The 26425-nt window shown below is 42.7% G+C and overlaps 2 protein-coding genes across 4 annotated transcripts in view; one reads left to right on the forward strand and one right to left on the reverse strand.

Moving 5' to 3' along the window:
- CHN1 (chimerin 1) overlaps positions 1 to 750 on the reverse strand; it is a 200256-nt gene extending 199506 nt beyond the window's left edge. For 2 of the 3 annotated variants that reach the window (XM_036858805.1, XM_036858804.1), the window contains exons 1-2: positions 506 to 750; positions 179 to 375 (exon numbers count right to left, since the gene is read on the reverse strand). Coding sequence is in view for 2 of the 3 variants with exons in the window: in XM_036858804.1 (XP_036714699.1) it covers positions 179 to 197 (19 nt within the window). In the remaining variant the exon portion in view is untranslated. The remainder of the gene's footprint in view (positions 1 to 178; positions 376 to 505) is intronic. The other variant, XM_036858808.1, reaches the window with a different exon arrangement.
- Positions 751 to 13187: 12437 nt separating this feature from the next.
- The window catches only part of LOC118897952, a 46175-nt gene continuing 32937 nt past the window's right edge, over positions 13188 to 26425 (forward strand). Inside the window, exons 1-4 of the mRNA XM_036857650.1 lie at positions 13188 to 13236; positions 19040 to 19204; positions 23861 to 24090; positions 24730 to 24905. Of these exons, the coding sequence (XP_036713545.1) occupies positions 13188 to 13236; positions 19040 to 19204; positions 23861 to 24090; positions 24730 to 24905 (620 nt within the window). The remainder of the gene's footprint in view (positions 13237 to 19039; positions 19205 to 23860; positions 24091 to 24729; positions 24906 to 26425) is intronic.

The following is a 26425-nucleotide window of genomic DNA, read 5'->3' on the forward strand; positions in this document are numbered from 1 at the left end:
AGGAAACAATGGGAGAGGCGCGAGGGAGCGAGCCCGGGGCCCCGAGCGGCCCAAGTCCGCGGCCCCGGCCCGCGCCCGACACCGCCTGCGGCGTCCCCTCCCCAGGCGCCCCGGCCCCCGGCCCCGCGCCCCGCGGCGCGGCCCACCTGCGGCGGCGCTGCCAAAGGGCTGCACTTACCAAACAGGGTCAGGGCCATTGTAAAGGCGCTTGCCAACTGCTCGCCGCCGCCCGCCGGTCCACGCGCTCCTTCCAGGCCGGCCGGAGATCACCGCATCGGCCCGATGCGCTCACACCTCGGAGCGAGCGGGGAGTCGGAGGGGCGTGGTGGGGGCGCGGGCGCGCGAGGAGACTGCAGGCCGGGAGGCAGGGCACCGCTGCAAGAAAAAGTTATTTACGCGTTATCGTCAGGCGCACCCGGACAAGGGGGGACCCGCTAGCCCTCGGCGAGCCGGCACTTGTCGCTGCCATTTGTGCACTACGCGGAGCGCGCGCGGGCGCCGGTACCTGCGAGGCGGGGAGGCTTGGCCGCGGCGCAATGGCAGGAGGAGAGGCGGCGCCGCAGTGGCGGCGGCGGCGGCGGCGGCGGGGAGAGGAGCAGTCTCGCAGAGCCCCCGGTGGGGCGCGCTCACTCTGCATCCCGCGGCCTCGCAGACGCCATCTTGCGATAGCGTCTCCCACTGGATCTGCCGCCGCGCCTCCTCCCGTCTCCCCCTAGGGCGGCGTAGCCCTGTGCGTTCCCAAGGCAACGAGCGCGCGCGGGCGCCGGGGGCGCGCGCCCCTCCTGCCCCGGGCCGCTGGGAGCCGCCTGGGCCGCCCGGGAGGCGGCCTCCTGGAGCCAGGGAGGGGCGGGGCAGTGTGCGTTTTAGCTGAAATCCCCGGTTTTTTCTTGAATGGGATTTGTGGAGGCGCAGAGAGAAGCTGTTACTCGAAAGAAGAGTCACTGGAGGATGCTCCGTGAACACAAGGACCCAGCCAGGGTCATCTGGGGATCGGGTTCGTTTGAGGATATATCTCTCGCCCGGCGCCTCCGGGGTTAACCGAGAGTCTGGAGCCCTTGACGTGAAGCTATAGGACACCGGGAAGGGAGCCTAGAGTCGAACAGAAGCACTGAATGTTGCTTTCCTCTCCATTTGGACTTAGGAGTCACTAAGAGTAGTTCTGGTCAGATTGTCGTCGGTTAAAAAGCATCTGGGAATACCTAAAATCATTTGTTATAAGTGCTTAAACCTAATTTTCTTCTTTTTACTTTACACCTCTTTGATATTGCCTCAGGAAAAAAATCAACATTTCTCGCCGATTGGCACTTCTTTACCACAAAAGATTGTTCCCCTGAGCTTTTTGCATTTATCTGATAATCACTGGCAACATCCCTCTTTCTGTGATGTTCTCTGATCGCCTCTGTCCTTGCCTCAATTAACGAGAAGCCATATAACGCCTTGAGATTATCAGCCAAAAGATGTTACTGAAAAGCTCGGTTATGATGGTTTTTGTCGTTTTCATTTAATGTATTCAAAAATTCAGTATTCCCTAGTTGCTATGATTGTTTCCTGGGGTTTTTTGTTTTGTTTTTGTATTTAGCCCTCCTTTTTTCTTGTTTCTCTGCTTAGGGATTTGATACTATTTTAGCATCTAATCATGTAGATTTTCTCTTTGGTTCTCATTTCTTCCTGGCTGCATCTTTCCTCTTTCAGTTCCTCAGGTTCCCTAATGTCATTTTCCTCTTCTCTCTACTTTTCAACTAATTCTTTTAAGAATATTATATCAATATCTTCTATTTAATTTATCTTGAGGGTCAAGATCGTTATAAAAATGAAAATTACTACTTCAAATAGAACCACAGTTAATTCATCATCCTTTCACAGCAGACTCAAAGATCAGAAGAAAAAGAAAAGCAGGTTGGAAGGAGGAGCCAGCCTTTTGTTTCACATCAGTTACCTCAAGAAAAAAAGAAATAGTAAAATAATTCAACATCAGTGGGCAAATATTTAAGATGCTATATGTTTGAAATTTTCTGATGTAGTAAAATGGCTCTCCTTTAGCCACTAATACCAGAATAAATCTTGAAATCCCCAGAATTTTAAATCTTTAATGAAAAGGACTCGATTTTGAACAGGCTTTCTGCTCGTGAAAAATTACAAACACACAGCTCATGAAGATAAATGAGATACTCAAGAAGGCTTTGTGGGACAGACTTTAGAACTGTGTAAAGATTTCTGCTGATCTGCTCACAACTAGATAAAGCAAAAACTAAAAACACCATTTACTCTCTCAATCAGAGGTCCCCAAACTTTTGGGTACCTAATTTCCCTTTGAGGGTCAATGAAAATACTGTCTCTCTTCCTAGAAAAATGTTTATGTGTATACATACAGTCACCAAAATTTTTTTGCACAATTTCAGGGGGATTATAGACTATTCAGGGACCTTAGGTTAGCCTCCAGATATCCTTTTTAATCTAGGAAAGTTTTTGCCTTTATAATTAAATTTTTTTTTAATTCCCCTTTCATATAGAAGCATGGAATTTTGAACAGAAAGGGACCAAACCCCCAATATACAGATAAGGAATCTGAGGGTGCAGTGGTCAAAAGAGTTTCCCAAATGTGCACACCTATATAGTAGCAGAACTAATAGGAAAATCTTAGGCATCTGGTGTTCTCCCTGACCACCTCTCCCACTCTCCACCCCCCACCTATTTACAGGGTACATGGTTTGAATTTAAAAAGAAAAATCTGTTTAGTATTAGAAGCAGAGTTGCAAGGGCAGGGGGGGTTTCCTCAACCATTTTACATGTTTGGGTCTTCTTGTAGTTTGGGAAGTTGAATTTTGTCCAAAAGAATCTTTCTTCATGTGCTCTTCAACTCCCAACTATGTGCCCAATCAGGCTAAGAGGCGCTTTTCTCCCTCTTTGTTAAGCTCTCTTTGAGAGGTAACAGAGCATCAAGGTTTTGATGCTACAGCTCAGCTTGTTGGTAATTCTCTCTATGCTTTGGAGAGATATCCTAGGGGTGAGTCAGAGGGAAATTAACAGTCCTGTGCTCAGACTTGGCCTCCCGTTGTACAGCCAAGCTTTGGCTGGACCACCTTTGCACTCACTAGTTACGGCTGATCACAGCTGAATCCTGGTGACAGTCTCAGCTTGTGCTCAGGTGGGAACCATCTTCTCCTCCCCTTCCTCTTTTCCATACAAGTCTTATCACCCCCACACCCAACACACACACACATACACATACACCCCAAGATGTTTTTAGGATACTGTACTATTTAAAACAATACAGCTGAATGTTGCCGTGTTTCCCTTTTTAAGCATCTAGCTTTCCACAAGTCTTTCTTTCAATTGACTTCCTAATGGTTTTATCCTCTAACAAAATGCTTTCTATACTTGATCAAAGTGCTATGTCTTGAAAATAGTATTCATTTTTATAATATTGTATTATCCAATGAGGAATAGAGTGTGTTTCTCTTCTCACTTAGCTGGAAATTAAGGAGTAGGCTTTCTGCTACAGATTCAATGTAAGGAAGGGTGTTAACCACTTGGGGGTGATTATTATGGGTGGTGCCTTAGACTGTTTATTAACAGGGCAAAAAATGAATTGACTTTTCAAAACATTTATGTTTTCATTCAAAGATTTAATTTTGTGCTTAAAATGTAAGCACCTAGAAGGGCCAGATTTGTTTGCTCTGTTGCTAAATAGTTGTTCAATTTTCAGACCTATGTTATACTCTTTCTGGTTCTTATCGTCCTCATTTGTAAAATAAAGGAATGGGACTAAGTTATCTCTAATGTTCCTTTTAGGTTTGGCTGTCATTCTATGACATTTTAAAAATATATAAATCAACTGGATTATGGATAAAACAGAAGGAGACTTTTTTATTTGAATATTCAATATATTTCAGTGTTGGTATATCTAGTGAATTTAAGCATCTTATGTTACAGTTTCATAAATACCTAGTATGACTAAGAAGTTATATTTTATTAAAACACTGATACTGTGATTTCATCTGCACTATGTTATACTGATGTTATATTTATTGTATAGAGAGCAACCTTTTTTTCAGGTTTAACAAGATTAAAATTAAAAAGATGCACCAAACAATCCATTTCAAATCTACTAAAAACGGTTTCTCATTTTTATTTAAGTTTTGTTGACTAAACAGAACTTAGACAACCCTTGAAAATTTTTTTCTACATTTTAAACTAATGACTTATCACAAGTGTTTTGGGTTTTCTTTTTGTTACTCATTTAGCTTCATTCCCATTGGTAAACATTGATTTGTTCCTCGGTTTTGAATGAAACCGAAATTAATGAGGCAGTTTCTGCCTCACAATAACAAGTTAAAATTATAGCACTTTATCATGTCAACACAGCTTTAAGCACTAGGAATACCAGTGCTATTAGCACAGTTCCCAAAATAGTGCAGAAGGTTTGCTGTTGAAAAAATCAGAGTGTATTTCTGCTGTGATAGAAAATTCTTCTATTCCTCCTCAGTTATACTGATTAAGGTTTAAATTATTTATTTAAAATATTCACTATAGGGACTAACCTGGCAATCTGGTGGTTAAGACTCCAAGCTTCTACTACAGGGGGTACGGGTTCCATCCCTGGTCAGGGAACTAAGATCCCGCATGCCGTGAGCCACGGCCAAAAAATTTCAAAAATAAAAAATAAAATATTCACAATATGTGACATTCTCTCCTATGTTTATGTTACCAGTTGAAGTATTTAATTCCATAGTGTGGATTCATTTAGAGTAGATTTGGTCTGTTTTTAATAATGTTTTCCTTACACATTTAATCTGGATGAATCCCCCCCCTTTTATCTGAGGCTTACCTGATGTTTGCATGGAATTTCATGATTCATAAATAAGCACTTTCACTGGGCAAGGCCATTTGCTTTGTAACAGAGGCAGCATTTACTCTGAATCTAAGGATTTAGACCATGAAGCTGTTTAGGGAAAAAAAACAATATTTATGTCATAAGCTGTAAAATTGGCCTTCAAGCTTATAATTCAAATTAATGTTTATGAGAGTTAATTGTGTTCTACTGACCACCAGAGGGTGTCTAAATTTTATCCATAAGAGTAATTTTGGATCTTAGAAATGAAGTAAAATTTGGAAAATACATAAGGATCCTTAAGAATTGAAAACTTTTTCAGTTCCCCTCCATAGTGTTTCTTATAGTAGCAGAAGATAATCCCACCAAAATCATGCTAAAAGGGGAGGTGGCTATTGGCTGGTTGGTTGGGCACCAATTTGGAACTGCATATTACTGAAGAATTGCACGTTACACAACAGTGTTTGCTCAGTCTTCATTATATCACTTCCAACGTTGTAGAAGGGCCATGTGTGTGTGTTTGTGTGTGTGTGTGTGTGTGTGTGTGTGTGTGTGTAGAGGTATGAAGAGAGAGGAAATTGAAATTCAAAAGCAGAATGAAAAGGTTTTCTATCCCTGTCCTAGGGTAATGGATTTCTTGTTAATTGCTCAGCTTGAAGAGGAAATTTTAGTTCAGTAGGTGATGGGACCATAGATATTACTATGAACCCTAGGTTAGAACCTTCTGAAAGCCACTGGTCCTATTTTTTAAATTTTGTGGTAGAATTTATTTTGACAGATCAAAATGACCACTGGTTTCAAGTGATCAGGAAAAAAGAAAGGGTAAAAGAGGTCTGTTTTTAATTTGTTTTGAAAACACGTTTAAAAGACTACTTATTTCCTGGTAAATAGTATAGCAGAGCTTTTGGAAATTTTTTTATGGGTTTAAAATCAAATACGTTTTCCAATACACACCAGATAAAAAGTACAGCAATTATGGCTCCTTTCAAGTAAAAGTTTTTGTTCTGAACTATAATCATGTTATAGTACTTTAAGCCAGCATTTCCATTTGTGTGTATTTTTCTGAGGTCACCAGGCATAACTAATGCACAGTGTAGCTAAAAGTCTATTTGACCTGAGCAGTTGGATTTCTGCCAGATTTTGTTTTCAATAGGGTATAAGAAGATTCGGCTACAAATCAAATATCCCTGACATGGCCATGGTTTTTCAGGTGAATGTGGGTGTCCACAATAAGATGACTTATTCAAGTTGATTACATTGTGAGTTATAAATCAGCAAAATAGCTATGAACTCTGGGTGAGAATTACACAATCTCTAATTGAATAACAGAGCTGAAAAAGAGGGAAGTGTATTTCCATGATTAAAAACACAGTCTGGGCTCAAACCTTGTCTACCCCTGTGATGGATTTTTCACAAAGCTCCTTTGTATACTATTGTAAAATAGGACTTGTATTAAACATTTAAGACAATGTACTGATTGGAATTTATCCATCCATCCTTCATCCAATCAACAAATATTTACTGAGTACTTGTGATATACCAGGCATTATGCTAGATTCTGGCAAAGGAGTCAACAATGTATAAAACATGTATCCAGATCTTTAAAAATTTGCAGCCCCTGGGGATAAGAGTCATAAATGGGACAATGACAGGGCCACAAGAGGTGTACAGATAAAATATCGTGGGGGTTCAGAAGAGAGAAAGATTATTTCCAGCTGATGAGATAGATGAAGTCTTCATGAGGAATGAAGCTTTGAGGTATGGACAGGAATTAGGCAACCAGAAGAAAGAAAGGGAGAGGTGAGGTTTAGATAAGAGGAAAGAGGTAGACAATCATAAGAGAAGAATGGTAGGCAGGACAGTTTAGCTGTAGCAAGGACTCACGGGAGAAGAGGCTAGGGACATATGTAGAAGGCCAAGCTGTTGCATTGATGCTTATTATGTTATCTGAACCCTGCCAGCTTTTTCAAGAACTTGAGGCAACAAGAAGTTTAAATGCATTATGTAAAACTCTGGTCTCAATTTTTTTTTTTTTTTTACACTTTTTGGTCGCGCTGCACGGCATGTGGGATCAGAATCTTAATTCCCCAACCAGGGATGGAACCTGTGCCCACTGCAGTAGAAGCGTGGAATCTTAACCGCTGGACCATCAGGGAAGTCCCTGGTCTCAAATTTTTTATTGCCCTATTTTCCAGTAACAAATTGAGTACCCACCAATATGTGTGTGTGTGTGTGTGTGTGTGTGTGTGTGTGTGTGTGTGTGTGATATTGCTGTACGCTTACAACTTAAGGCATAATAGCACAATATACCCTTAAGGTGAGGTTTATCATTAATGATATAAATCCACATTTTAAAGTCTTTTTGAGGGACTTCCCTGGTGGCGCAGTGGTTAAGAATCTGCCTGCCAGTGCAGTGGACACAGGTTTGAACCCTGGTCCAGGAGGATCCCACATGCCACAGAGCAACTAAGCCCGTGTGCCACCACTACTGAGCCTGCACTCTAGAGCCCACGAGCCACAACTACTGGGCCTGCGCTCCGAAACTACTGAAGCCCGCGTGCTCTAGGGCCCGCGTGCCACAACTACTGAGCCCACGCACCAAGACTACTGAAGCCCACGCGCCTAGAGCCCGTGCTCTGCAACAAGAGAAGCCACCGCAATGAGAAGCCTGCTTACCGCAACAAAGAGTAGCCCCCGCTCACTGCAATTAGAGAAAGCCCGCACGCAGCAATGAAGACCCAATGCAGCCAAAAATAAAAATTAAAAATAAAGTCTTTTCGATAATTTCTGATTTTTTGGTCAACTTCCAGTCAGATCCTACTATGTCATCATTATTTTACTTATGGCTGACAAAGGGCTTGCACCAAGTATAGGAGTCATGTAGGTTCTGCCATTTATTTTATGTTTACTTGTGCTAGTATTGTTAGTATGATTTTCAGAGCATGGTTTCTTTGAAAGGATTTTTTAAGACAGCTGTCCACTTGGTAAAGATTAGTTTAGTTAAAAAGCATATAACAAACCCATAAATCCAATTAACTTGGTCACATAAATAGCAGTAAGTTGCAATGAGCTAAATGAGAAAAGATGAGTCAACTGCATTGTCAACCCCACCTCATCATGGAACTCCCTTTCCTCCCTCAGGATAACTTGCACATAATGCATGTGATATGGGGTTTTCCAACATACAAACTGAGTAAGGGAATCTGTGTTACTCTGTACATAAAATACTAATAAAGCTTAATTTTCTCCTCATTTAGAAAACTAATAACTATACATAGAAGTTCTACTTTTTCTTTCCACGAGACAATGGAAGTCTTGCATACCCCTTGGGGTATGCACACTCTACTTTGGAGATTGCTGGTATAGATACTGGAAACCAGGGCAAATATCTGTGCAGAGCTATGGTCAGTGCTGACCTTCAGAAGGATGAATCTGAGATCTGTGTGTGAAGACAGAGAGAGGAGAGTGGCTCCTAGTTCAAGCTCTACCCACCTGATATTGCAATTGTCAATTCCAACTTCTAAGATTTCTGGTCTCAACTTTGAGTGAGCCTAGCTTTCAACAAGTTCCAGGAGATATCACCCAAAACCCCTAATATCCATGGGAAATGAGGCTAAACTTTAGAGAGTTAGGCCTCAGAGAGAGGCCTTAGAGAATAGAGAGATTCAGGGTGAGTTTCAGGGAAGGCTTATCCAGCAATGCAAAAAATGTCCCCAAGGACCTAGTTTCTCCATTTCTCCAGTCACTATCTTCACACCACACAGGGTCCCCCCACTCATGGTATCTTCAGACTCTCCCCTTGTAGCAAAATGGCTTCAGAGGTTCTAAACATCACATAGCCCTACCTCTCCAGCCAAGGGAAGAGAGAGTCTTAACACAAGTCCTGGAATATCTTGCTCTTATTGTCCTGAACTGGGATATGTGCCCATCCACGAATCATTGCTGTGGCCAGGGAGAGAGGGTGAGTGCAGCTAATCACAGGTAACCTAAACCTGAGTGGATTAATCTTCCCAAACCTCACGGCTGAGGTGAATTCCCCAAAGAAAAACCAGTCTATAATTTGGAGGAGGGAGAAGGGACTGGGCAAGGAACTCACACATATAACTCACACACATGTAACACACATATGCCTTTTAGAGTCATTCTGAGGATTAAATAAAGCATAGAGTGGACATTCAACAAATATGGCTTTTCATCCTCTTTCCATGAGGATTATTTTCATCAGTATTCAGTAAAAACCAAATAGTCTCTGAAGGTAGGGCCCCAACTCCTGTACTAACAAGTCTTCTTCTTACTAAGTCTCTTCTCAAACATCAGAGCAATGCCCAACTCTTTTAACCTCTTAGCTATTTGCTTCCCAGACTATCTACAGTCATGGTGGCATCAACTGACACAACTTGTAGGAGAAAAAAATTGTAATCAATTGTTTTGTAAAGTGTGTTTGTCTACTACACAATGCCAACCAAACAGTTGGATTTTTTCATCAAATCAGCCATTTGTTTTATCATTATATTTTTCAGTTTCAAAATAATTTGTCTCTTTCAAAATATATAATTGACTCAAGGTAAGGAAAATTATTTTCTTTATGTTTTAGGATTTCCAGTTGAGCGTCAACTGGGATCCCAAGTCTGGCTGTGTGTGATGAACCAGTAGGCTTTACAGGCACATACTTCCGTAAACAATATTCAGGGTTGGGTAAGTGCTAATTATGTTAATAACTGGCTAATAATGATAAAGCTTATAAAATGAATATATTCCAGGACCCCAAATGGCCTAGTCTCTGCATAGAGTTGCATTCTAAGAAAAAGTCCATCTGGCAAAAGTAGTTAAAAGGAATTGTAATCTTGCATTTCACAAAGAATATTACAGGATATCCACCTTATACTGCACAGGAACACTTCTTAAAACCCCCTTTCCTCTTGTTCTGTCACAGCCCACAGCTGTTATAGAGCCAAGCACTCACAAACCTCCCAAATTCTCTCCCACTCCTCAGTCTCCATGGCCTTCCTGTGCTCTCCCCTATTCCTATTTTCTATTATACAATTTGATCTCTCTGGTTTCTGTTTATTTTCCTTAACCTTCAACTGGTACCTAAATTATTCACTATACAGGGAATCCAGGAACTGGCCCAGCAAGCAAGAATCTACTTCCCTGCCCTCTTGCCTTTTAGTTCTAGTCTTTCTCTGCCCATTATCTTGATTCTGTACCATAAGAAAAGGATAGAAATCTGGCCTTTTCATTAAAAGATGAGATGGCAAGACAAAATTTCGTCCCCAGCTTAAAATGAGTACCAGGGACTGGGTGAAATACTTTTGCATACATTTTCTCATTTGAACCTCACAGAAACCACGTGGTATAGATCTTGGAATCCAGGACTCCCAATTCAGAACTCCAATGCTTGGGTAACTGGAACACCTTTCTCTATAAAAAGTTCTAGCCACAGACACATTTTGATTATTGGCATGTTAATAAACATTGGTATAGTTTGCCCATTGAGGACCCCTTATTGTAAAATTAGCCTAAAAAAATTAGCCTAAACAAATATTTTTCTATTAAAAAAATTGAGTTTAGAGTTGACGTTCCAATTAGAAATTAAACATTTATCCATTTGATAAAATATTGATAATAATAAGGTACCACGAGCTCAGATATACAAAGAGATGAAATCCAACTAATAAAGCAAACAATCTGTATTAACAAAACATCTATTATGAACTCAGTATTTTGCAAAGTGTTTTTGATATAAGTGTTTAATATGTATTTGGGGCAGACCAAATAAAAGAAATATTATTGAATTAGAGTGGGGTTAAATTTTTTAAATGTTGGAGGCGGGTGAACTTGTAGTTCTTGCCATCAAATCTCTGTGGGGAGACAGCTGGCTAAGCAGGAGAGAGAGGAAGAGGAAGGGGAAAGGGTCCTTAGAACTTTCCTGTCATGGGACCAATCAGTGCCACCACAGTGCCCAGACATTGCTCGCTCAGGAATTGCAGGGGGTCGAAATATAATAGGTTCTTCAGAAGATGAGGGCCAGGAAGAAATTTATTTTACTGACAAGATTTTAAAATTGCAACCTGAGGTAGAATAACTAACTTCCTGTTGAGTGTTGATTGTAGTGATGAGTGACTTCGTTAATACTCCTTATTTTCTGGGCTTGGGTTAGCCTGATTCCTAGGCTTTAAAAACATTGGAAGTGGGGTTTCCCTGGTGGCGCAGTGGTTGAGAATCTGCCTGCCAATGCAGGGAACACAGGTTGGAGCCATGGTCTGGGAAGATCCCACATGCCGCGGAGCAACTAGGCCCGTGAGCCACAATTACTGAGCCTGCGTGTCTGGAGCCTGTGCTCTGCAACAAGAGAGGCCGCGATAGTGAGAGGCCCGCGCACCGCGATGAAGAGTGGCCCCCGCTTGCCGCAACTAGAGAAAGCCCTTGCACAGAAACGAAGACCCAACACAGCCAAAAATTTTTTAAAAAATAAAAAATAAAAAATAAATTAATTATAAAAAACAAAAAAACAAAATCATTGGAAATGCCCAGTACCTTTTAAGCTGTTAAGGGAAACCAGCTGTCTTAGGGTATGTCTTCCTGTGTTTCCTGTGTTTCTTCTGAGGAACAATGCAAACTGGAGAAAGATAACCTCCAGAGACAGGGTGAAATAAAGTGCTAGTCCTAACAAAGAGAAGAAAACATCCAGAATGAGAAAAAGCTCTCATACCCGGTCTTCACTCAGCTTGACCCTGCCTCTGTGCTCTCCACCCCTTTCCAGTCTCAGAGCACTAAGGTAAATTTGTCCCTCCAATTTCAACCGAAGTCTCCCTTTAGTCCAAAAAGCCTTTTCCCCAAAAACTATGATGGGAAACATTCTGCTTTCTACCATTCAACATACATTTTTACCCCATTACTTAATGTCACAAAATGACTAATTGACTTCTCCAGCTGTTTTTTCCTTTTTTTAACAATATAATCTCCTTCAGGGAAGGAGTGGTGTTTGCTCCTCTTACTGTAATCAGGGTCAGACTCAGGCATCTCTTAGAGTGAGGGGGTCGGGCTGGACTGCATGTACATTCTATGGTCCTTCCCGGCCATCCAGACCCTCAGGGCCTTGAAACTGCACGCGTCCTTTTCCTCCTCCAAAATTGGGAGTTAGAGATTCATTTAACTGAACATATTTAATGCCAGTTCTTCTTTAGGGCCTCCTATTAGTTTTCAAGTGTGTGTAGCCCATGGCAGTATAGGGATATGCTAATACAGATGCTTGGGGAAAGCAAAACCTGTGTGTGTGTGTGTGTGTGTGTGTGTGTGTGTGTATAAATGTTAAAATATATAATGATACATTAAATACAATAATAGTAATATATATAATGATATATTATATATATATATATATAAAATGAAATTGTTCAGCTGAGGTCTCAAAACAATCATTTAAACTGAGATTCTCTATGAAGTCACCCCAACAAGAAGTAACAATCCTTACTTCCAGAGAACTCTGTGCTTTAAGTTCAAGTGTGGGTCTAAAATCACTTTACATTTTATTATAATTATTTGAATATATATATGCAAATATATAAAATATGTACTTGTGAATATATATTTGAGAATAATACACAGACAGACAGACAGACAGACACACACACGTATTCTACTTTCTACCCACTGGATCCTTAGTTCATTAAGAGAAGGGTTCTGTTGTGTTTTTCTTTATATTTCCCAGCACATAGATACTTAGCAAATGTCAGCTGCATATATTAATGTATATATAAAAGCTAGTACAATGATTTCAAATAGGCTTCCTCCATGCTGGACCTCTTAGTGGGGAGCATGCTAGGATATTGATGACATTCTGGTCAATGGTGTACATTGCCCTGCTCCACGCTGTATTTTGGCAAAAGCAAATGGAAGGTTTTGTTTAAAGTTTGCACTTACAGACTCATGATAGAGGATTAAGGAGCACCAGAAGGTAAGAAGGTTAATTGTAACTGCTGAATATTTGGCTTTTCCATGTTTCATTTGTTTGCAGTTCAGTAGAATAAGCTTTGCAAAGTCAAGCCAGAATTTTTTCATACCAGTTCTCAGAAAATCTTACTTTATATGAAGTCTTTCTATACCCTATACCTAGTGGCCTTTTTTGTACAGAAGGCCAGAGACAGGTGCCTACTTTTTCCTTTTAAAAAATATCTCAATTACAAAAATATTGTTTTTCTACATATAACAATTACAAAGATATATATGCAAAAAGAAAAAGAGGAAAGAGAAGCCACTGTTAATTCCACTAGCAAAAAATAGCCACTGTTAACATTTTAGTTTATATTCTTTGAAAATGTTTTTCTGTGACTTTATAGATGCGGCATGCGCGAGCATGGATTTGCCCCTTTCTCTGCCTCCTCGAATGCAAATGGTTACAACATGTTAGTACTGTGTGACTTTACCCTCTACCATAGCCATTTGGTAGGTCTATGGATGAACACCGACCCAAGCTGGGTCATCCAGAATTACCCTCTCTCTGAGGATGAAGCTAAAATGTTTAAACTAGGGGCTGCTGGAAATAATCTTTGACTGTGTGGAATAAGAAACAGAAAACAGTACAGCATTTAAGAGTTGCGCTAAAAAAAAAAAAAAAAAAAATAGATAAGAGAGACCCTGACAGCATCCACGTGTCTGGTTCCAATTATTCTAAGTCTTGGAAGAACATAAACTTTCTTTAAATTCTGTAGGTAGAGTAGATGCTGTGGTGTGCTGACCAGATCCTTCCCATCAGGAGTGCAGTACCCATTCCCTCAGATGCCGGGAATGTCTGTTGCTGATGGCTCAGAGCTGAGTCAATCCCAGGACCTGTCCTTGGACTAAAAGAGCTGCTTGAACCAAGGTCACACACCTTCTCCACATAGGGGCAGCCTACATCCAATGATTGGTTGATATGTGGGTATAAACGCCTGGGCTCCTTGCCTCAATATGGGACAACTCCAGAGCTCTCACGACATTGAATGTGGCATTGATTATAACTTCACAGTTCAACTTTGCCCTCTGCCCAATCCTCCTTTCCTCACTCCCTTACAGGTATTGATTCAAAGAGCACCGTCTGCTAAACTTTCTGCATGCAAATCCCTGTCTCCATCTGTTTCCTGGGGAGCCTGACTTAAGACAGTGGGTGTGGCAGAGATGTCTAAACATTCCACATAATACATTCTCCCTTTCATCCTTGTAATAAATCACTCCACCATTATTACTTGACCTAGAAGTGGTTTCCTGGTTTTTGCAACCAAAAGGGGTCTAACTAATATATTATTTCCTTAAGATACATTTCTAGAAGTAAAGTTAATGTTACACAAGAGATACACATTTTTAAGACTTTTGATCCCTATTGCCACATCATCCTTCAGAAACATTGCACCACTTACATTTTCATCGATAGCGTATGGAAGCAATCATTTCCCAGACTCTGCACAACACTGATAATCTCTTTTTATTCATTTATTCAACAGATGTTTACTGAGTGCCTGCTATGTGCCCGGCTATGTACTGAGGGCTGAGGATAAATCCCTCATGAAGCTTGCATTCTAGGTATGAAAAGATAGCCAATTAACAAAATAAGTGAGTAAGTTGTATTGTATACCAGAAAGTGGTTAGGTGCTACAGAGACATAGAAAACAGGGGAAAGGGGCAGACAGTACAGGGGGTAAGGGTGTCCATTTCAAGTACAGTGGTCAGAGAAGCCATCAGCTGAGATGGTGACTTTTCAGCAAAGACTTGGAGGCGGTGGAGAAACAAGGTATGGGGATATCTGGGGGAAGAGCATTTTTGGCAGAGGGAACAGCAAGTTCTGGAGGTTGGATAATACTTGTATGTTCAAACAACCAGGTCAGAGGCTGGAGCAGGGAAGGTGGGAGGGGCAAAGAGGAGAGTGAGAGGAGGTGTGGTTAATAAGGTAATGGGAGCTGCTATGTGGTCCTAGGGATTGTGGCTTTCTCTAGACAAGATGGAGAGCCACTGGAGAGACTGGAGGACAGGAGTGACACATTTCAACTTATGATTCAAAAGGCACCCTCTGGCTGCTGTGTAAAGAAAAGACTACAGTTCCCCGCCCCCCGCCGGCCCCCCTTCCCGGCCAACCATCCTCAGGGGATATGGTCCAGGACTCGCAGTGAATACCTGAAACTGCGGATAGTACTGAACCCTATATATACTGGGTTTTCTCCGATACATACATACCTAGGATAAAGTTTTATAAATTATGCACATGCAGAGATTAACAATAACCAATAATAAAATAGAACAATTATAACAATATACTGTAATAAAAGTTATGTGAATGTAGTCTCTCTCTCTTAAAATATCTTACTGTATGAATTTAATGCTTTTTCCATCTTATCTTAGCACCGATCACACACTGTGGCTGTAACTTTGCAGTCTGAGGTGCAACAGCAAAACTAGCATAAATTTCTTTTTTTCCTTCTTACCATAGATCTTAGCAACCTCAGCATATGATTTTTTTTCTTTATTAAGTTGAGAACGTCTACCTATTCATTTAAAGGAAGAATTTTATGGCTTCTCTTTGGCATATCCAAATTGTCAGCATCCTGTGCACTTTGGGACCATTATTAAGGAAGATAAGGGAGACCTGGACAGAAGCACTGCGATATCCCAACAGTTGATCTGATAAGTGAGGCAGCTCCTGAGTGACTAACAGGTGGGATATGCTGGACAAAGGGATGATTCCTCTCCCAGGCAGGACCGAGCAGCACGGAGCAGGATGGTGGAGATTTCATCACAATACACAGAAAGGCATGTATCTTCTCCAGACCTTGGTGGAAAAACAGTTGAATTCAGAAAGTCAGTCAAGTGACTGCCACATCTTTCCCATGCTTTTTTTCTGTGAAAAGGAGTGTCTCTAGATTGGATAAATCAGAGATTATTGAAGAAGCAGAAACCAGCCAAACAAATGAAAACAGCTGGCAAGATTATTGTTAGTATTTATTTTGAGGGGGATTATCATTTGCCCAGTAAGATAAATTTTAAATTAATTAATTGTATCATGATTTTTTAAACTAGACAAATAACTAAAGGCAAATTCTTCCTTTGAATCTGAATTTTTTCACTTACTAAGTGTCACAGTTGAACTAGATGATTTCTAATGTTCCTACAAATCTAAAAATTCTGATTTACTAATTTAATAGTTTCCTGTGTAGAAATGTATTGGGCTGTATGAAACCATTAATAAAATGCTGTATTCCCCCAAGGCATTTCACATCCGCTATAACCAACACCACCAAAGACTAACTTTCCAAAGACACGTTAAGAAATTAGCATACATTTAATAATTTATCCAATAGTGGTGATTGGGAGAGGAGAGGAATTATCATCTCTTTTCCAATCTTTAGTGGAGACTTTGTAGAGAACATTGTTAACAGCTTTTTTGAGGTATAATTAACATATGACAAACTGTACAGATTTAAAATGTATACTTTGCTACATTTAGACATAGGTATATACCTGTGAAACCATCACCGCAATCAAGATAATAAACATATCCATCATCCTCAAAAAGTTTTCTTCTTCTCCTTTGTAATTTCTTCTTCTAGCCCCTCCCTCTGGAAAACTACTGATCTCCTTTCTGTCACTATAAATTTGTTTGCATTTTTTTAGAATTTTATATAAATTGAATAATACACAGTGTAACTTTTTTTGACTGCCTTCTTTTATTCAGCATAATTATTTTAGATTTATCCATGTCGTGTGCATCAACAGCTTGTTCCTTTTTATTGTTGAGTAGCAGTCCATCGTATGGATACTCCAGTTTGTTTATCCATTCACTTTTTGATGGGTTTTGGGGTTGTTTCCAGTTTGGGGTGATTATGAACAAAGTGCTAGGAACATTTGTATACAAGTCTTAGTAGACACACATGCTTCCATTTCTCTTGGGTAAATGCCTAGGAGTGGAGTGGTTGGATCAGATGATAGATGCATGTTTAACTTTTTAAGAAATAACCAGACTCTTAGGGCTTCCCTGGTCGCGCAGTGGTTAAGACTCTACCTGCCAATGCAGGGGACACGGGTTCGAGCCCTGGTCCAGGAAGATCCCACATGCCGGGGAGCAACTAAGCCCATGTGCCACAACTACTGAGCCCGCACTCTAGAGCCACAACTACTGAAGCTCGCAGGCCTGGAGCCTGAGCTCCGCAGCAAGAGAAGCCACCGCAGTGAGAAGCCCGCACTCCAGAACGAAGAGCAGCCCCCACTTGCCTCAACTAGAGAAAGCCCGCACGCAGCAACGAAGACCCAACACAGTCAAAAATAAATAAATTAAAAACAAAAAACCAAACTCTTTTGCAAAGTGGTTGTGCAATCTTACACTCCCACCAATAGTGTATGAGAGTTCCTATTCCTCCACATGCTTATCAACACGCGGTACAGTCTTTTTAATTTTAGCCATTGGTGTGCAGAGGTATCTCATTAATCTCATTAATCTTGAGTGGAGAGACATGAAGGGAAAAAAAAAAAGATTGGTGCAGATTCATCTAGGGAAGATGCCTGTCAGTTAATCTCATGCTACTGGGATCCCTCGAGCTGGCCTAGTTCTTGTTCATGGTGAGCCTGGATCTTCAGTTGATTTTATAATTTTAAAAGCTACCCCATGCCTTCTAAGACTTCCTTTGCCTTTGAGGTAGCTAGAATAGGCCTCTGTTGCTTGTAACCAAAGACCTCCATCTGCTACAGGTGGCTCTTGTTTACTTCTGCCTGGTTGGCTGCTTCTCATCTTCTATTGGGAACAAATCCTACCCCTCCTCTAACCACTTTGCCTCTAGATCCTATCACCTGTAACCCAAGATCTACTCCTCTTACACTTTGGATTTATGAGCCAATAGACCCTCCTTTTTGGCTGCCCTGAGCCAGCTTTCTGTCACTTATGACTGAAATCACCCTGTGCCCAACCTCCCCTTTGTCTGTTCTGTATATGTGTATCAAGTGCCAAGCATAAAGCCTGGGAGTCAGCAAGTGCTGAGTAAATAAATTACTACATTCTTAAAATCCAAGACATTTTTATAAATCTGTAGATGACAGAGAAGTGGAAATATTTCTTTGCACAGCACAGTGGTTAAGCACACCTCTCCTGAAGCCAGACTGCCTGGATGTGAATCTCAGCTCTGCCACGTATCAACTCTGTGACCTTGGGCAAGTTATTAATTTCTCTGTGTCTCAGCTTCTTCAACCCTAAAATGTGAATGATCATAGGACCTATCTCATAAAGTGGTTATAAGGATTGAATTAGTTAATTTACAAAAAGCATTTAAACAATGCCTGATACATGCAAGTGTTTTTAAAAATTTTTGTTTTGTTTTGATGCTGACAGTTTTTTGAATGATAGAGTCAGGAATGAAAAAGATGTTGATGTGCTGTCAAGGAATAATATGCTAACACCTCAGTTTCTAGTTGGAATCTTAGATGAAATGGCTACTTTCCCTGAGAATCCGTTTTTTACTATTTAACCAGGCATATAGAAAGTCCCATACTCTGGCTCAAATAATTAAACACAGGTGGTTTAACAGAAGTTCATGTAATACAGACCCTGAGTTTGGGGAGTGGCATGGGGTTAGCTGACCACAAGCTCATTTTGAGCTAGAAGAACGCCAAGGCTGTCATAAAACTTTCAAAGATTAGACAGCCTTGCTAGCAGCAGTGTCAATTCAGGAAGATTACAATGTTTGGGTCTTCGTTCAGCGTTCAAGTAAGAGTACAGATTCAGCACTTGAACAGGCTGGAGAGCGTCTGGTGGAGAGCGAGCCCGAAGTGAGGCATGTAGCAACCCGAGAATTTGAAGAACAGTTAAGAGCCTTCAAAATGCTTGTTCTGAATAACAGAGGACTCAGAGAAAATGAAATAACAGAGACTTGAAGTGCTGTCCTGTGGCGGAGGGATCATCGGAGGGATGGGACTTCATCTGGCGTGCTCCAGAAGCCTGGGGGGCGGGGGAAGGCACCGGTGGCAGACCCCAGCTCAGAGTGAGTACGTGCTTTTTACCCAGGAGAGCTGTCTAGTGATGGAGAGCGCCGCCTTGCAAAGCTACAAGCCCCTGACCCTGAGAGGAGCTGGGCGAACATGAGTTTAGGAACATATTAACAAAGAACCCAAGGAGGGATGGGTCATCCATAACTACGCTGTTTCATTTCACATTCTGAAAAAACATGCCTCTTTTTTTTTAAGTTTATTTTTTAGATTTAAAGGAGGTCAAACACTCGACCGATGAGTTGCGACTTTGGAAAAGTAGAAGCAGCTGCATACATTGGTTGCCTTTTGCCCTAATGGGAGTTGAAAGAGCCACGCCTGCCCCCCACGGCAGATTGCCCCCAGCTGGTCCTGTCTTCAGGACCATGACGTGTGGTTAGCAAGGCGTCTGCTTTCCCCGCCGCTGACGCTCGTGGCCACAGCCTCGGAAGGACCCACAGGAAGCCCCACCCCAGTGTGATGTTAAGGTGAGGACTTGCGAATCCATCTGAGTGTAGTTTCTCACTTTGGTCACTTCCTTTTCAGCCCTGGAGGCCCGGAAGACAGGGTTGATTGTGCAGATCCTGTCTGCAAGTGCATTCCTTTCTAAAGAAAAAGTTGCCAGAATGTTTGCTCACAGAACAACTACTGGCTAGCAGAGCCCACACTAAGTAAACACAGGGGATTAAAATGAATCAGGGGGACCAGAATTACTCCACAGTGAAAGTGGTGGTTTACTTTTTCTTTAAAAAAAACCCCACAAAAACCTTCATTCTATTCTAAACACTGCTCTACCTCCATGCTGCTTTTTCAAAAAGAAAAATCTATGGAAAGATAGTATATTAAAAGACTAATCAACTCGGTGCTTTGTGACCACCTAGAGGGGTGGGATAGGGAGAGTGGGAGGGAGGCTCAAGAGGGAGGGGATATAGGGATGTATGTATACATATAGCTGATTCACTGTGCTATACAGCAGAAACTAACACAACATTGTAAAGCAATTATACTCCAGTAAAGGTGTATTTAAAAAAACGACTACTGTTTAAAAATCTATTTCTGCTACATTGTAGATTCAAATAGCACTGAGAAACAGCCCATGGACACTTTGATATATATGTGTTTGTAGGAAGAAAAGTAAATGTAACACAGAAATTCTTAAATCAGCTGTTTATCCAAATAGAGGCAGCAAGAGGTATCAGTCAGTGAAGCATTTAAACTCCTGGGATCTCTATTGTTGCTTTCCCTGGAAATTTTTTGTCTGGGGGTGATGAAGTGAAATTTATACTTTAAGGCAGGACAAGAAAAAAATTATACATAAAATTCTCTCTGCGTGTTTGTTTGGGCCTCCTCTCTCCCTAATGTGCAGTGTGCATCTGCATTACACATTAACCAGAGCTCCTCAAAGATGGGAGTGTCTGCTCAACCATAAAGATCAGTTTTTTTTCTTTGTTCTGAGGCTAGCCATGTAACTTCTTAAAAGAATAGCGTTCTTTCCCAGCTCTGTAGGGGGGTCATGGTGACTTGCTGCTCACTTTTTACAAGCTTACCTGGACCATGTACCCTTGGTGACCCTTATGTAAAATATCAGTGTGTCATTTTGATGTACGATCCTTTGTCTCAAAAATGTATATGACTATGCCTTTGATTTCTAACAGGTGGAGCAGTTTTCGGAGATTTCTGAGTATGTTTTACAAGTTATAATCCTCAGTTTGGCTTGAATAAAATTCCCTTTTTTCTTCTTTATAGTTAATTGAATTTTTGTTGACAGGGGTTTGTTTTTTTCTGATTATAAAAGCAATATATAATCATTGTTTAAAAACCTGGAACATATGGAAAGCCATGAAAAGGTTCAGGTTCTGAACCTTTCTAGGTTCAGAAAAATGAATATGAAAACAAAAAATGAGCATTTTAGGTGGTTGGTGTCACATTTATTAAATGTGCTTGAGCTGTCCTTAATCACACTTTTTTTAAAAGATTTTTCAAAAATTTTATTTATTTATTTATTGGCTGCGTTGTGTCCTCGTTGCTGTGCGCGGGCTTTCTCCAGCTGCAGTGAGCGGGGGCTACTCCTCGCTGTGGTGTGAGGGCTTCTCATTGCGGTGGCCTCCCCCGTTGCAGAGCACGGGCTCTAGGCCCCCAGGCTTCAGGAGTTGTGGCTCGTGGGCTCTAGAGCGCAGGCTCAGTAGTGGTGGCGCACGGGCTTAGTTGCTCTGCGTCATGTGGGATCTTCCCAGACCAGGGCTCAAACCCGTGTCCCCTGCACTGGCAGGTGGACTCTTAACCATGGTGCCACCAGGGAAGCCCAATCACAACAGTTCCGACACCAGATGTGTTAGATGTTTCTCTACACCGATCTATTCTTCTGCTCTCCAGACACCAACTGGGTGTCCTACAATTCAATTCAGTTCTGACCCTAACTATTCAGAGTTAGCATGCAGACCCTATAGGACTACCCAGGCAAAATCCCAGACTATCTGTCACCTGTACTTTTGACTAACCATCTGGCTATTAATAGGGGATTCTCATGATCCCCCCTCCTCAGGTTCAATAATTTGGCAGAATGGCTCACAGAACTCAGGAAAGCACTTTACTTGCTATTATTGGTTTATTATAAGGATACAACTCAAGGACAGCCAAATGGAAGAGATGCATAGGGCAAGATCTTACACAGAGCTTCCACGCCTTCTCTTTAGGTCCCCCTCCCAGCACCTCAATGTTCTCATCAACCAAGAAGTTCTCCAAACCCCTGGTTTAGGGATTTTTATGGAAGTTTAACTATGTAGGCATGATTGGTGAAATCACTGGCCACTGGTGATTGAATTCCATCTCCAGCCCCTCTCCAGTCATGGGTGGGGAGGTTGGTGGAACTAAAAGTTCCAACCCTCTACTCATGCCTTGGAGTTCCATCCAGAAGCCATCTAGGGGCCTCCAGGTACCAGTCATCTCATGGGCATACAAAAGATACTTATCCCTCTCCAGAGTTTCCAAGGGTTTTAGGAACTGTGTGTCACTAAATGGTGATGAAGATCAAATATTGATATATATTTCTTATTATGCCACAGTGCTCCTTTAAAAAATGTTTTAAATGCCCTAACAGTAGGTACTGACTGGTTAATCTCCTTCTGAGGATCTCAGAGCAATTTGTCAATACCCCTTCTCTGACTGTAAAAGAGTATAGTGAATCTTCTAGACTTTAAAAGCATATGATCCGTGCTTCCCTGGTGGTGCAGTGGTTAAGAATCCGCCTGCCAATGCAGGGGACACGGGTTCGAGCCCTGGTCCGGGAAGATCCCACATGCCGCGGAGCAACTAAGCCCATGCGCCACCACTACTGAGCCTGCGCTCTAGAGCCCGTGAGCCACAACTACTGAGCCCATGTGCCACAACTACTGAAGCCCACGTGCCTAGAGCCTGTGCTCCACAACAAGAGAAACCACCGCAATGAGAAGCCTCCGCACCACAAAGAAGAATAGCCCCTGCTCGCCGCAACTAGAGAAAGCCTGCGTGCAGCAACAAAGACCCAATGCAGCCAAAAATAAATAAATAAATTAAATTTAAAAAAAAAAAGCATATGATCCTTTGGAGCTCTTTGGACTGATTAATTCCCTGGTAAGTAGTCTCAAGAGGTAATGTGCTGATGCAATCTATGCTTATAACTTTGGTGACCCCTTTGCTGGAAACAAAGATTGGATCAAAGTATTCTGGGCGAGACAGCTGAATGCCAGAATTTAAAGACCACCTGCTAAGCACCTGGTTGATTCATTTTAATCAAAATTATTCTGCTAATGGACTTTCCTTCTTTGTATGGTTAACTAACACTTACTGGCAATCCCTGTGCCTGGCTTGGGGTGGTGTTCTCTAAGTGTGGCCTTGAAGAACAGCATCAGCATCTTCTGGGAACTTGTTAGAGATGCAGATTCTCGGCCCACCTCACACCTGCTGAATCAGAAACTCTGGGGTGGGGCCCAGCAATCCATGTTATAACAAGTCCTCCAGGTGATTCTGATGCACATTAAAGTTTAAGAACCACTGCCTTAGGTAGCCCCATCCCCCAATGGGGAATTGGCTAACTGACTCACCCTCTCAAGTCCAATCACATGTGTATCTGGATCTGGGTGGCAGTTACACAGGGACATAAATTCATAAAAACTCTCCTGTACACTTAAGATTTGTGGATTTAATTAGGCCTAGTTTTTTTTTTTTTTTTTTTTTTTTTTAACTCACAGCCAAACTGTATTTCTAAGAAGGCTGGTTGGGGCTGGGCTTGTCCCTATGAATGAGGGTGTCAGACCCAGGGACCGTGGCCACAGAAGCACTGTTCTCTAACCAGTGATCCCTAGATGGTACCCACAGCCAAGGAGGCCTGTTCACAGCAACCCCAAAGGGACTTACTGACATTGCTTAGCAGTGAATTAGTCCCCAGGCAACAATCTAAACTTGTTCCATATCATCCTGTGTATGTCTCCGAGATGTGTGGCACAGACACAGGAAGCCCTAACGTGACACCTGGCAGCACGTGGGAGGAAGTTCTGGTCTTTCAAGCTGGAGAAGGGAAGCAGGGGAAATCTAGGAAGCAGTGATAAAACTCAGCTGATCCGGGCTATATGTATATACAAGTCTTGGGCAAGAGAGAAGGCACGGCCAAAAAGCCATGAGTCACACAAGCGGCGAGAACCGACCTGCTGAGAACAGCCTCTCTTCTGCTGACAGATGCTGGAGGAGCGTGAGAAAGGGGGAGGAAGAAGATGGGCCAGGAAGGGCCCTGCAGGGCCACAGCATCTAGCAGGCGTCTGTCCCCTGTCCTGGCCATCAGGGTAAGGGACAGACTCCTGAGAGCCACAGTGTCAGCTCTGCACCCAGTCTCAGGACCACAGAAATTCTCTGCTTCAGCCCTGAGGTGTCTTGTGCCTCCTGCAATGAAAAAACACCCAGCTTCCAGTCCCCGTCCCGACCCACCAAGAACTGCGTTCTTGATTAACCGCCCCTTCTCCACTCTTATTTGGGGAATCCACGCTAGACTTTGCAGCTGGGCCCACTTTCACTAATCCCCAGGCTGCTGGGCACTGCGAGCCCCGCGCACTAAAAGGCTCAGCGAAAGGGAGGTTGGAGGAAATCCGCGCCAGCAGGGGGACCCCGAGTCCACGCCTCGCGGTACGCATGCGCACAGCCGCTTGCCGCCTGCCTCTTTCCCGGCCGCGCGAGTTCTGAGAGCTGCGTCTGCTGTCCGGGGCCTCGGGAGCTTTGCCAAACCTGAATTTTTTCATTCAAGTGCTCCCTACAAGGTATTGTTCAGTCCGCCCTTGCCCAGTGAAATAGAAACAAATGTACAGTCATTCCTATCTAAATCAATGAAGTTTCCCTTCATTTCCCAGACCATTTCAGCTGAGAAGCAGGCCTCCGCGTTTCTGGTGCCAGCTCCTACTCGGTTTTGTTTCTGATGCTTCCATTGCATAGTTTCACTGTGGGGGATGCTTGTTAGTTCCTTTGCCTACTCAGCATCCAAACTTTATTTCTATGTTGGGTGAGTCTTCCACTGCATAAGGCTGGGTGGGAAAAGGCCTCCCTCCCACGACAGAACCGGGAGCCGACAGGTAACCCCTCTCTCTCTCCATCCCTCAGGAGTTAGCATGGGCATCTGGGGACCTGGGCTCAGCCAGTCAGATGCTGCCACCTGCGGCTTTAGCTCTTGTGCAATAATTCAAAGATGAAGGGACCACTGAGAAATTATTTACTGGGACAACAGTGCAGTGTTAAGTGTCCAGGGGTAGCAGAACCAGTGGCAGCTTCCTAGCCCCATTGTCCTAAAGTGTGATCTTGTCAGCTAACTAGCCAGGGCTAGTTTCTGTTCTTGGTCTCCTCTGGCCACTTTAGTGCTTTCTGTCCGCTTTCCCCTTTTGTGAGACTTGGGCTCCTTTCCCCAGATCCCAGGGACAGCAGTCATCACTACTACAGCAGGCTCTGCACCCAGCACGTCGATCCTGCTGTGGGTGGCTGATCCTGGTTGTGCAGGAGCTGGCTTTCCCGGTGACTCCTGCATGTCTGCTACTTGTCTGCTGAGAGCCAGCATTCAGCTTACCTTTTGGAGATTTTATTCCAGGTATGACAGTTTTCAGCCAATTCAGAGGAGCTTCTGTTTGTGTGAATGCAGCACTTTTGGCCACACAGGTTGTGCGATAGGGCTGGCATAACAAATTACTACAGACTGGGTGGTTTAAAACACAGAAATGTCTTCTGTCACAGTTCTGGTGGCCAGAACTGAAACAAGGTATGAGCAGAGTTGGTTCCTTCTGGAGGCTCTGAGGGGGAAATCTGTTCCATGCCTTTCTCCTGCCTGCTGGGGTTGCTGCAATCTTTGGCCTTCCTTGACTTGTAGCTGCATCACTCCACTCTCACTCGGCTTCACATGGCCTCCCTCTCTGTGTCTCTGTGTCTTCTCCTTTTCTGTCACTTATAAAAAGGGAACATTTGGACACAGAGAAACACACAGAGGGAAGACAATGTGAAGACACAGGGAGAAAGCCATGTGAACATGAAGACGGCCATCTACAAGCCAAGGAGAGAAGCCTGGAACAGATTCTCCCTCACAGCCCTAGGAAGGAACCAGGCCTGCTGACATCTTGATTTCAGACTTCCAGCCTCCAGAACTGTGAGACAATATATTTTGTTACTTAAGCCACCCAGTTTGTGGTCATTTGTTACACCAGCCCTGGCAAATGAATACAGATGCCCTTCCCAAACTCTCCCAGGACCTACTCAGTAGCCATTGCTTTCTGTATTATTGGAAAGAATTTAGCCCATCACTAAACTAATCACTGGCAAGAGGCCTGGGATTACAGGGATTGATTTAGCTAGGGACCAGAGTTCCCTGAAGCACACGTATGTGTGATTCCTGAACAAAGTCAGGACTGAAGGGACCAAGAAGAGGGTTGGAATGCAAGTGGGTAGACAACCTCGGCGTCTGCTGCACCACCTGAGGGGTCTTGTTGCTTATGACTTGCTCAGTATGCTGGTTTCTGTGTTGTTCTCATCACTCAGGTTCCACTGGGTCTTGAGGAATGCACACACACACAGATTACACACATTAATGAAAAATTTGGTGAGGGTACCCCAGAACATAACTAGAAGAGAAACTTCGTGTTTTAGGGAAGAACTCAATGGGCGCTGAGAGAAGGGGTCTGTCCCTTCTACTTTATCCTGAGTTGTTTGATTATATCCACAAATATTCAGCAAAGACAAACTCTCACAACCACGGTTTCAAATTAATTAGCTTTTAAACTTTATTTCTTACTACTCCCCAAAGTATTTTTGACCCACAATCTGCCAAACAAATAAAATGAGGAAAAAGCAAAAATAATATGAGCAGCAGTGATGAGAGTCCTATTCCAACTATGTCCAGGCTGGTTGGCCACCAGGCTTGCTGTGACCAGTCACTCCAAGGGACAAAGCAGAAAAACAAAGACAACTCCAGGGGACATGTGACATGGGGAACTTTTCCATGACTTGACAGTTCTGTGCCTAGACTCTCACCTCACTCTTTCCTAAATTCCTCTCTCCTAAGCCCCAGTCTCCGCTAAGTTTACTAGGTTTCTTTGGTGTGAGTATTCCATCTTTCAGGGC

This window comes from Balaenoptera musculus, chromosome 7 (genome assembly GCF_009873245.2).
Source record: "Balaenoptera musculus isolate JJ_BM4_2016_0621 chromosome 7, mBalMus1.pri.v3, whole genome shotgun sequence".
Taxonomy (NCBI): Eukaryota; Metazoa; Chordata; class Mammalia; order Artiodactyla; family Balaenopteridae; genus Balaenoptera; species Balaenoptera musculus.